General features: G+C 60.5%; 1 protein-coding gene across 1 annotated transcript in view; it reads left to right on the top strand.

Moving 5' to 3' along the window:
• Positions 1–3,773, top strand: part of ZNF407 (zinc finger protein 407) — a 448,632-nt gene extending 444,859 nt beyond the window's left edge. The window contains exon 9 of the mRNA XM_041739732.1: positions 1,330–3,773. Within this exon, the coding sequence (XP_041595666.1) occupies positions 1,330–2,636 (1,307 nt within the window). The 3' untranslated portion in view covers positions 2,637–3,773. The remainder of the gene's footprint in view (positions 1–1,329) is intronic.
• Positions 3,774–12,048: the final 8,275 nt, after the last annotated feature.

Below are 12,048 nucleotides of genomic sequence, written 5' to 3' on the forward strand. Positions count from 1 at the left end.
GCATCTTCTCCTGACCCAGGAGTCAGTGATCCCATCAACTTCCTAAGAGTCACACCATAGAGAGGCATCTGAGGAAGGACAATGTCAACTAGTCCTCATAGGTGTTTAAGAAGATGGATTACCTGTACCCTTTCTTTCCTCACTGGGAGCCAGAGCCTCAGAGGCCCAAAGAACATGGTGGCAAAAAACCAATCCCATGAACTTGCTGTGCGGTGAGCTTCATTCCATTTACTTCCATGCACACACCGGCAGCTGCCACAGGGAGACCCTTTGCTCCCTCTGCTTCTCGCATTAAGGGGGTGCTGTGGTCGGCCTTCCCCTGACCTCTGAGTATTGAATGTACAGGCACAGAACAGCAAAGCTTCATGGCAGTGTAGGTGGAATGGGCCAGGAGCTTGCACTGTTAGATCTTAGTGAGATTCCGAATCTAGGACCATTGCCCACGGTATGGGTGTGAGCCTGGTATGTCCTCTTGGCAAATATGATTTGACAGCTTATATGGCTCCTGCTTGAGATTCCGAACCCGCTGGAGGTGGGCCTTGTCTGGGGTCTGTGAGGTCCCCCAACACAGTAAGCAAACTCATTTTGTTTTTAAGAGATCGAACAATACATAATCTTATCATTGTCTTTCCTTGGCTAAGGATAAAATGTGCTTTGTTAAAAATGACCTACATTAGAGAGAGTAAAGCGGGATATTTAAAGACTGTGGTGGCCACTGAGACACGGAAATACTCCTGCAGATCAGTGATAGGTCATTCTCTTCCTTTGGGGGGAAGGAGGCAATAGTAAGAACACTGATGGAAAATCAGGGATTTAAAGACGAAAATAGGAACTGTGTTTAAAGAGTCCGTCTCTTTTGATGGAAATAAAGATTACAGTTTTCAGTGATACTTCTCCCCATCAAGTTATTACGTGAGCATTCGCCTGTGTCTCAGATGGTGCAGGGGAGATGGGTGAGCATGCGCTCGTCCTGTGTCCTCCTCATACCTGTTTATAAACTTACAGGAAGATCCTGCTACTGCCCTCTGATCTTCCCTTCCCACCAGTGACTGAATGTCGTGTTGGAAACGACAGTGACTAAGGGAGTAGCCACACTCCTTCCTGGGAGTGGTTGCGGGACCCTCAAACTGGGAGGACGGGAACGGCCAGTTCACTATCTCCTGTGTGCCCCTGAGCGGGTGGCTGAGCCCCAAGTCCCCGTAATCGGCCACCCTAGAGTGTAGTTCCCGTAGCGCTTCTGCTGAGGGTTTAGAGCTTCTACAAAGAGTTGTCTTGCTTGTAAGCCTGAAGGTCGTTTTCTGGGCTCTAACTGGTCCCTGTCTCCCATAGGCATCGTGTCCAAGTCCTATGAATGCCGTTTGAAGGGCCAAGGAGCCACGTTCGTGGAGACGGACAGCCCGTTCACGGCAGCTGCACTGGCAGAGGCGTCCCCCGTCAAGGAGAGGCCCCTGAGGAGCGGCAGGCGGCAGGCGGCGGCACCCGAGCAGGTCCAGCAGGTCATCATCATCCAGGGCTATGACGGGGAGTTCGCCCTGGATGCCTCGGTGGAGGAGACGGCCGCTGCCACACTGCAGACACTGGCGCTGGCTGGCCAGGTGGCCCGGGTGGTACACATCACCGAAGACGGGCAGGTCATCACCGCGGCTCAGAGCGGTGCCCATGTGGGCGGCGTGGCCCCCGGGCCGGTCCTGCCTGAGCAGGTGGTGGTCGTGGGGGGCCCGGTGGACGGCCACGCTGGGGATGAGCCCCTGAGCCCAGGCGGCACCGTGATCCAACAGGTGACCAAGCAGGAGCTCCTGGACCTTGCCGAGGCTGGCGTCCCTCCGCCCGACACGGCCTCGGCCCTGGACGCCCTGCTGTGTGCGGTCACTGAGCTGGGGGGCGCAGATGGCCGGGCAGGGCCCGATGACAAGGGCAGGCCCAGCCCCGAGGATGCGCTGGGCCGGCTGCCGGGTCAGGAGGTGCCGGCTGCCACTGCCGCACAGCCCGGGGCCCCCGAGCCCCACGTGTTCCCTGACCCCCGGGAGGCCGCGGTGGCAGAGGCCATGGGGGCGCTGCCCCGGGCGCTGGGGCCCTCAGGCGCCCCACAAGAGCGAGCGCAGCTGGCCTTCAAGAAGGTGGTCCAAGGCGTGCTGCAGTTTGCTGTGTGCGACCCGGCGGCGGCCGGGCAGCTCATGAAGGAGGGCGTGACGCAGGTGATCGTGAATGAGGAGGGCACCGTGCACATGCTGGCCCGGGAGGGCTCCCAGATCATCATGCGGGAGGCCGAGGCGCATGGGCAGCACGTGGGGCTGGCCGAACCTGACGGGGAGATCTCGCAGATCATCGTCACCGAGGAGCTGGTCCAGGCCATGGTGCAGGAGTCGGCGGGCGGCTTTCCCGAAGGCGCCACTCACTACATCGTGACTGAGCTGCCCCCGGGCGTGCAGGACGACGCAGGCCTCTATTCGCACACCGTCATCGAGGCGGCTGACTCTCAGGAGCTTCTGCAGGCCGGGGCTGCTCTTGGTGCCGAGGCCATGGTCCCAAACGGCACAGAACAGTTGACAAGCATGGTCATCTACACCCAGGAGGGTTCCCCGGCTGCCACTGTCATTCAGAGCCAAAGAGAGAGTAACGAGCTCCGGGAAGCCTGAGCGCAGACCTTCACACCTGGCACAGGGTGGACATGTGTGGACGTGGGCAGCCAGGGTTGGCGTGGGCCCGGCCTTCCTGGGGTGGCCGGTGCAGAGGCCTCAGGGCAGTGGTGTGGCCCCCAGAGGGATCAGGTCTACACGGACTGTGCACCGGTTCCATGTCTGGGGGGTGGAGGGCACCTCCGCCAGCAGTGCCGCTGGGCCTGAGCCCTGTGCCAGCTGCACCTGTTTCCTGTTTAGTTCTTTTGTGACTGGTCTTTTCCCTCCATCCATCCCTGTGCCGAGGAGAAGCCACATTGTTTCTGTTTCCGACCCCCAAACCCACCCACCCACCCCCAGCAAATGTTTTCCCATTTCGGTTATCAAAGAATTGTGCCTGGCGGTGGAGAAGTCAGAACAGTGTATCTTGTGGCCTGAGACATGCCCATTCGTGCAGCCCAGCATGTAGCCATTTTAACATTTTATTCAATATTTGGTTAAAAATTGCAGCTACAAGTCTTGACGGTCTTGAGCAGTCCACCCTTGTTCATTTTCTGAGATCATAGGATCACAGTGTCGCCAGACCAAAGGAAGACCTGCCAGTTCATGTCTCGCATCAGTTTCCTGTCCCCAGACGCGGTGGGGGTGTCCCTAGCTCTGGTTGCACTCTGCTTCAAAGACACCCTTTCAAGCCTACCGCTGAGAAAAGCCTTGACGTTTCTATTGGATTAAAATACACGTTGGTTAAGACAACCCAGTGCTTCTAATTCTGACTTCGTTTCATACAATAAAGTCTATATATGAAATGTGCACTCTGGAAAATAGTGTTCATACCAATATATTGCTTTTATAACAAATGTTTCTTCATATTGATACCATTTTTGTGAGATTTATTTGTGACTTATGTCCGTGGAAAGGAGCTGACATTAAACATTAATACCAGAAAGCCGCGCCCCTGCAGCCCCAGCCCTGCCCAGCATCATCTGTGTTTAGTTGTGCGTTCGCTGCAAATGTGGAATGCAAGTGTGTGTTCTAGTAACTCACTTGATTTGATTGCTCTTCATCCTTTTCCAAAAGTGTAAAAACACTTCCCTCCCCCAAATGCAAAAGGTTTTTGTTCTATTTTTTTTTCTTTGAAATAAAATTATAGCATTGAAAGAGAAGGATGTCCTCTTTTGTCTAGCAGCCTGCTGGCAGGCAGCCCCCAACCCCAGAAAGCGAGTCCCGTGTCCCACGGCCTCCCCTCCCGCTCTGGCCTCCAGGGCGCTGGGCCGCATGGGCACCTCCAGAGGCCTCGCGCCGTCCTCAGAGGGTTTAGCACGTGGCCCAGGCAAACAGTGGCGACAGTGGCATATTCCATCACAGTTACAGGACCTAAACATTGGAAGGAGCAGACACATGAGCAAAGAAGAAGAGAAAATAGTCCCTTTTTAAAAGTTTACACTAATACGCCATCTAAGATCCCCTCCCCCCCTCCGGAGAGCAGGGGTGGGAGGGCGCCAGGTGGGAGGGCGCCAGCTCTGAAGGGGAGCCCCGCCCTTCTCGCAGCCTCGCCCTCCTCGTGGCTTGGTGTCTGGCCGTCCCAGGACCACCCCCCTTGACACAAGCTGTCCCTCGCCCCCGACCCCCCAAAAAATGGAAGGTAAAATTTCAAGTTTGACACTGAGATTCATAATTAGCTGAGTATAACTTGCTCATGTTTCTTAAAAATGGCAGGGCAGTTCACTTCTCTTTAAACAACTTGTCTTCAGCAAACAGTGACAGGATCAACTCCTGTTTGTTATCAGGATAAAGGTGACCTTTATAAAGTGATGCCCCTCTCCAAGCTTCTCATACATGTTGGAGAGAGAGAGAGAGGAGGGGGGAGGATGTTTTCTGGTGGAAATATTTCTTTCTGATCATTCCCCCCGTTAGCTGCTGTCCACGGCCCTTGGCTCAGATGCTAATTCCTAACGGTGCTCCGTCCTGTATGGCTAACCTTTCTGCCCAGGCTGTTGACACCGACATGCTGCAGTTTACCGTTTGTGATTTATTTAGGATAAATATGTCTCAGGTGGCATTTAATCCTTCATAAAACCAGTGTAGCCTGCAGTGTCAAACCAGCAATCACGTTGTACGCACAATGAAAAGAGCAGGCCTTTGCATAAAAAAATTGTACAGAAGGTGTTTCGAGGCTCAGAAGGCTTGCAAAGGATTCACCAAGCTAGTGTATCCTGTAATTACCCATAGAGCTGGGTTCATGTTCCCTCTCTTTTCTCTCTCATTACACAACTATCAGAATGTAAGGGAGTCAAAGAAGCACGTACACAAACGTGGGCCTCGGAATAACGAGGCGTGGCCGACTCCGCGACCCGGCCACACTTCCTGCAGCAGGGAGTCACTGTGAGAGAGACACAGACAAGCTCACAGCCTTCCTTGGGGTTTCAGCTAGAGAAAGGGACACTTTAAAGAGGTAAAAAAAAAAAAAAAAAAGAGTCTCGAGTCTCTAATCCAGGAAGGCCACTCTTTGTGTTAAGCCACAGCCCATTAAATGACAGATCCCCAAGGACACCCGGCACGCAGCAGGGCCCACTGTCCACATGGACATAGAGTTTAGGGACCACCGTTCAAGCCAGCAGCCTGTCCACAGAGGATGGAGAGATAGAGTTTTAGCCACCAACTGTCACTGTCATGAGACACTGTGGCCCAAGTAGGCAACCCCCCACCCCGGGACGCTTCAAGAGTCACCCAACAGTTGACACCTCTCCCACCGTGCCCCAGGACACACATCACCTGGGAGGCACCAAGGACATCCCTCCTGCTATTTGGTTTACTTCGAAGATGCAAGTGAACGTGTTAAGTTGCGTCAGCTCAAGCTGGAAGTGTGGACAGACAGTGGGTCTTTGCAGGTCCCCGAATAAACTACAGCAAAGACCCCACAGAGGCCCCAGGCCTGGCCACACGCAGGCCACACTGCACAGCTCCGGCCCAGCACCCCTCCCTACCCCCCAGGGGACGAGAGCTCTGCTGCCCGGGAACCCAGCATCTAGGAAATTCTTGGACCGATGGACATTCTTCACATTTGTCAGTTCTGTCAAATCTTTTGTTTTCTGGAGCACAGAGACAGAAAACGATGGCAGGAAGGAGGAAAGACCTGAGGGGCCAGCTTGGAATCCTAACCTGGTTCTAGGAAGAGAATTAGGAAAACCAGAGAGGTCGTCTGTTCAGCAAACTAAGAAAGGAGCCACAAGTTCTCACTTATTTCACTGTTAAACGTTAGCCTACAATTGAGGAGAGCACACAGCTCACTTAAGCAACCTCCTCCTGTTCCATCTTATTGAAGAATACAATTCGCTTTCTACTCCTCTAGGGCCATATCATTTTACATGAAGAAAAAAGTTAGCTCAGATGGCAGTTATACGTTTCGGAAGCACCTTCTAATCAGGGATTGGTGATTCATTATTAGCTTCAGCGGGCGATCCATCTGACATGTAAGGGGAAAAAATTAGCAGCTGTCACTGTGTGATGAGTTAATTTCCTGATAGGCCTGACACTGAAAAGCCATTTGGAGACATGGTGGTGGCTGACTACAAAACCTGGCGCTGCTTTATAATTGGAGATAAAGAGCGAGCGGAGGAGCGGGCCAGGCGAGAGCCCGCGGATCCACAAGTGGGGGCCACCTGCCTCCCCCCAGCATCGCCACGTCCAGGCCCCGGCCTGGCACCTCCCCATGTCCCCCCCTCGAGGTGGGAGAATGACACAGGTGCCTGACGTTTCACAGATGGGCGAGCACAGGACGTTCTCCTTCCAATGGTCCCCTCGTCGGAGCCTGGGTTCCCAGTAGTGATGGTGCTTCGTCACCATAAGTGACCCCGTGAAATAAGTGTGTGGGAATGTGGGTGGGGCGGCCCCGGGGGCCTGGGTGAGCGAACCTGCCTCTGACCCGGCCCTTGAGTTGCTCTTCCTCTCGGGGCCTTTTTGCAGCCCAAGCTGAACACAAAGCAAAGCGTTAGTATCCGGGAGACCCGAGCTGGAACAGGGCTCTAGCACCAGCTTGTGTCACAGGAGGGACCCGGCGGCCCTCCCGGCTGAGGGGTCCTCACGGGCTCTAGCACCGCAGCCTGGGCCGTTGGCCCCGCTCCCTGGCGGTGTTTCCTTCCCACAGCGAAGCCTGACAGCGTTAGGGACGCTGCCGCCGCCGCGCCCGGGAGACCAGGACCACCGCCAGCCCTGCCGCCAGCCTCCATTCGGGGCAGGGACGAAGACGAGCCAGAGACTCGAGGAAGCTCAACCTCGAGGTCCCAGCACGAGGCGGAGAACCTTGCTTCTGCAAAATGCCTGGGGCCTCGGCCCAGGACGGGCTGCAGGATTCTCGTCTCTCCGTGGGACACTCAGTGTGTGAGGCCCGGTGGCCTGGGCCAGCAGGTGGTCACCAGGCCGTCACTAGATCCAAATGCTCCCACCGTGAATCTCCCCGGGAATCGTTTGCTTATTACTCCCTGGGCCTGCATTTTCAATCCCTTCTAACCAATACTGTTTAAACGACCTAAGTCCATACTCTGAGGGGGGCTGTATATGTACATGGAGTATGAGCCGTCAGAAAGGGCGAGGGCTTACCACGTAGGTCGACGTGGGTGGGTCACGCTGGGGGAAAGAAGTCAGAGAAAGACAATTAGATGACCTCACTCCTGTGCAATTTAAGAGACAGATGAACACGGAGGAAGGGAGGGAAAAATAAAAAGACGAGAGCAGAGAGGGAGACAAACCATAAGAGACTCTTAATCACATAACACAAACAGGGTCCCTGGAGTGGGGGGAGGGTTGGGGAATGCGGTGACTGGGGAATGGGTGACTGGGGGATGGGCATGAAGGAGGGCACGTGATGGGATGAGCACTGGGTGTGATACAAGACGATGGATCACTGACCTCTACCTCTGAAACCAGTAATACACTATATGTTAATTGAATTTAAATTTAAAATATAAGTGAACTGACCTCATTCCAGCGTGGCCCCCAGCACCACGGAAGGAAGGCCTGCCGCGGGGATGAGCGTCCGCCCTGGCGCTGGTGTCTGCACTCTCAGGAGCACCTCATGTCGCTCATCAGGTCCCTTCCCGCGCAGAGGGATAAAAACCAGGGCCAAGTAAAGATTCGTTTTCCTGCTTCCAGACTGGGTTCCCGTCTAGACACTGGGAGCTTGGATGGGGCACCCCGGGGCTGCAGCCGCGCAGCCGGCAGGGCGGCCCCCTGGGCGCGGTCGGGGCCAGGCGGCGTCAGGAGGGAGGGGACCCTCAGCGGGGCCCTGTCCGCCTGCTCCGCTGGCCCCGAAGTCGCAGCACATCTTCAGCGCCAGCCTACCTGGTCCCCGACGGGCCGGTTCTGAGAGCAGCTGCCCCGCCCCCCGACCCCTCGAGGGCAGAGAGGAGGTTTCACCTGCGAAGCCGCAGCTCCGCCCGGCCATGAACAGGCCGCCCGACCCTATCTGAGGCCGGACTGTGATCCGACTCTGGGACCCGCGGTCCCCCCATGTCTGGAAGGTTCCGCGGGATGGGTGTGCGCCCCCCGCCCTGCCCGTGATCTCAGGCCAGGCTGGACACGGGAGGTCCCCCGGGGTGGGCTGTAGGCACCTCTGCCGACCCTCTGCCCCTCTCACCTCCATTTGGCAAAGGGCGCTCCGGTCCCAGGACAGGGTCTTAAGGCTGCTGGGGACAGGCAGAGTCAGCAGGTCCCCCGAAGGGATGGACAAATACAGGGCCTCTGGGTTCCTCATCAGCGTTGTCTTATTCTCTTGCCCTCCTTCCTTTCACTCTAATTTCTCAACAAAAACCTCTGGCCGGAACCCAACCACTGAGTGCACACACAACTCTTATTGGTTGACTTGGTTCTGCACACATTTCTCTACTTCCACCTTTTGCCAGAACGTTTCTTGACGAGAAGGGTCCTGAGGCCAAATCCCTTGACAGGCATTGAGTAGGTTCAGGCACAGTCGGGTCATGCGCGTTACACAGGGCCTTGACCAACAAGGAGTAGACGGGTACTCCGTGGGGACTCCGTCTTCACCGCTAGGTGCCAGGACCGAAGGAAACATAACACATGGCCCTTGGGGTGGCACCGGGTGAAGGATCTTTGATCTAGTGAAATTAGGATTCCATTTGCTTATTCCTGATTTCTTCCCGGCCCTACGGTGGGTCCCCGCCAGCTCTACTTACCCCACCCGGCTCCTTCCCCGGCGCTGTGGCATTCCCATCGGTCTTGCATGATCCTGGGCTTCTCTGCAGAGTCAGAGCCCGGCAGGAAGTGATCCCAGGAGGCCAAGAGGGCGCAGACCTGGAGCTTCAGTGCCCCCAGTGCACCCCGAGGAGGAGCCGGTCCCTGGGCAGCCGGAGAGAAGCCCCGAGAGGGGGAGGTGGTGCTGTGTCTACCTGAGGCCACACTGCGCAGGCGGTCACACCTCAACGCCTCTGAAGCTGGGATGCATCCAGAGTGTCCCCATTCCAGCCCCGGGAGGAGCCAGGGGGAGGCCGGAGAAGCTGCGGGGTGGGGAGGCCGGTGAGTCTGCGGGGGGGTGGGGGGGGAGGCCGGAGAGGCTACGGGGGGGAGGCCGGTGAGGCTACGGGGGGGAGGCCGGAGAGGCTGCGGGGGGGGAGGGGGGGAGGCCGGAGAGGCTGCGGGGTGGGGAGGCCGGAGAGGCTGCGGGGTGGGGAGGCCGGTGAGGCTAGGGGGGGGGAGGCCGGAGAGGCTGCGGGGGGGGGGGAGGCCGGTGAGGCTGGGGGGGGAGGCCGGAGAGGCTGCGGGGTGGGGAGGCCGGTGAGGCTAGGGGGGGGGAGGCCGGAGAGGCTGCGGGGGGGGGGAGGCCGGTGAGGCTAGGGGGGGGGAGGCCGGAGAGGCTGCGGGGAGGGGGGAGGCCGGAGAGGCTGCGGGGTGGGGAGGCCGGTGAGGCTGGGGGGGGGAGGCCGGAGAGGCTGCGGGGTGGGGAGGCCGGTGAGGCTAGGGGGGGGGGAGGCCGGAGAGGCTGCGGGGGGGGGGGGAGGCCGGTGAGGCTAGGGGGGGGGAGGCCGGAGAGGCTGCGGGGTGGGGAGGCCGGTGAGGCTGCGGGGGGGGGGGGGAGGCCGGAGAGGCTGCGGGGGGGGGGGGGGAGGCCGGAGAGGCTGCGGGGGGGGAGGGGGGAGGCCGGAGAGGCTGCGGGGGGGGAGGCCGGAGAGGCTGGGGGGGGGGGGGGGCCGGAGAGGCTGCGTGGGGGGGGGGGGGCGGGGGACGCGTGTGCCTGGTCCTGTCCCTCGGCGAGGCCCTGGCGGCGTCAGAACCCGGGCAGGAGGCGGGAAGAGCGTCCTACCAGCCCGGAAGCAAGAGGCTGCATTTGGGGGCGCGGGGGCCGGGCCCGTGGCCGCCGCAGGAGGGAGGCGCGCCTCCGGGAGGCTCGGCTGAGCTCAAGCCGCGGCAGGACGGACCCGTCAGGTCTCCGGGCAGGCGGCGAGCGAGCGTCGAGACTCGGGCCCTGCGGTCGGCCAGGCCCCGCCTCGCGCCCAGGCAGCCCCTGGGGCTCCGACCCGGGCCGCGTCCCGCCCACCCCGAACCCCACGCGGACCGCCGCGGGGCAGGGAGCCTGCAGCTCCGCGGGGCTCACAGCCGCTGAACCGGGCGCTCAACGCCAAGGCGGCCCCGCGGGTTGGGCCACAGCCCGAGGGCCCGTAGAGGGCCTCCTGGGGCATGGGCCCTGCGTGGGCTCCGCACACGCCCTGCCCCGCCCCCAGGCCCCGCACAGACCTAACCGCACAGAGGGTTAGGGGCCAGGGCCGTGCCCAGCCCCCGGGGCCCGCCCCACGTGCGCGCGCACCGCCGGCCCAGCGGGGCACTGGGGGCGCTGGGGGCACCCTCGGGGGCGCTGGGGGCGGGGGCACCCTCGGGGCGCTGGGGGCGGGGGCACCCTCGGGGGCGCTGGGGGCGGGGGCACCCTCGGGGGCGCTGGGGGCACCCTAGGGGGTGCTGGGGGCGCTCTTGGCGCTGGGGGCACCCTCGGGGGGCTGGGGGCGCTGGGGGCACCCTCGGGGATGCTGGGGGCGCTGGGGGCGCTGGGGCACCCTTGGGGGCGCTGGGGGCCGGGGGCACCCTCGGGGGCGCTGGGGGCGGGGGGCACCCTCGGGGGCGAGCACCCGGGGCCGGCGATTCGGGCCGCGCTCTGTCGGGGTGACGGGGCCTCCCCTGAGGTCTCGGGTGGGCCGGGCACCCGGAGGAGGACCCACGCCGCTCGCCGCGCTGGCCGGGCCCCCGCACCCCGGCGGCAGGTGCGGTCCCTGGGCTCCCACAGGTGCGGCCCCGCGGCGGCGTCTGTCGTGGGGTCCCGCACGCGGGGGCGGGCGTGAGGGCGAGGCTGGCGACGCTGCCCCTGGCTTCCCTCCCGGTGCCTTCGGGGTTCGGTTCCTCGGGAGGGGACGAGCCGCCGTGCCCACCGCCGGGTGCCCGGTCAGGAGCCCAGGAGCGGGACGCGAGGGCAAGGGCAAGGGCACGGCCCGCGGGCCTCGGGCGCCCCTGCCTGCGGGGATGGGGCCAGCCCGCAGCCCCCCCACCCCCACCCCCACCCCCACCCCGGGCGACTTTTCGGAGACTCCCCTGCCCCCCCCCCCAGCAGCCGCGGCCTGGGAAGGAGGAAGCGCGCGCCCGGCAGGCCTGGGTTCGCCAAGGCTGCACCTGTGGGGGCACGTCTGGGCCGCGCGGCGACCTGGGCAGGTGGCTCCGGGGTCCTGGGGCCGCGCCTCCCCCGCCCCCGGCTGACTGGGCTTCACTCTTCTGCACGGCGCACGGAGCCGGTGGGACAGAGCCAGGCCCAAGCCCACGCCAACCCGGGAAATTCTGGAAGCCGCGGCAGCCCTGGGAAGAGGCTTGTGGGAAGAAGGCTCTGGGCTCTGGCTCCTCCTCGCGCCCTGTTCTTCCAGCAGCTCACACGGCCCCTCGGCCCCTCGTTAGAAAACAAAAGATGAGCTCGCCCCTGATATATGATTTAATTTTTTTAATTTTTTTTTTTTTAATTTTTTATGATAGTCACAGAGAGAGAGAGAGAGGCAGAGACACAGGCGGAGGGAGAAGCAGGCTCCATGCACCGGGAGCCTGATGTGGGATTCGATCCCGGGTCTCCAGGATCGCGCCCTGGGCCAAAGGCAGGCGCCAAACCGCTGCGCCACCCAGGGATCCCTCGCCCCTGATATATGTATGAATAAGTGTCACCTCTTTCTCTGTCTGCTGCCCTGACGATGTAACACAAGGCTGAAAGTCGAGCTATTCAAGTGATGGGGATAAAACACCAGGTTTTGTTGCTTGCCTGATCCAAAAGGCTGTGCACCCTTGTTACATAGCAGACAATATTTCTCTTTTCACAAAGCGGGCACAGGCTGGTACTGGAGAGAGTCTTGATATGTGGGCACATTAGGCCCTGTGGTCAGACTGGTCAGACTTCAGCAGG

The sequence above is a fragment of the Vulpes lagopus genome, chromosome 24, assembly GCF_018345385.1.
Source record: "Vulpes lagopus strain Blue_001 chromosome 24, ASM1834538v1, whole genome shotgun sequence".
Classification (NCBI taxonomy): domain Eukaryota; kingdom Metazoa; phylum Chordata; class Mammalia; order Carnivora; family Canidae; genus Vulpes; species Vulpes lagopus.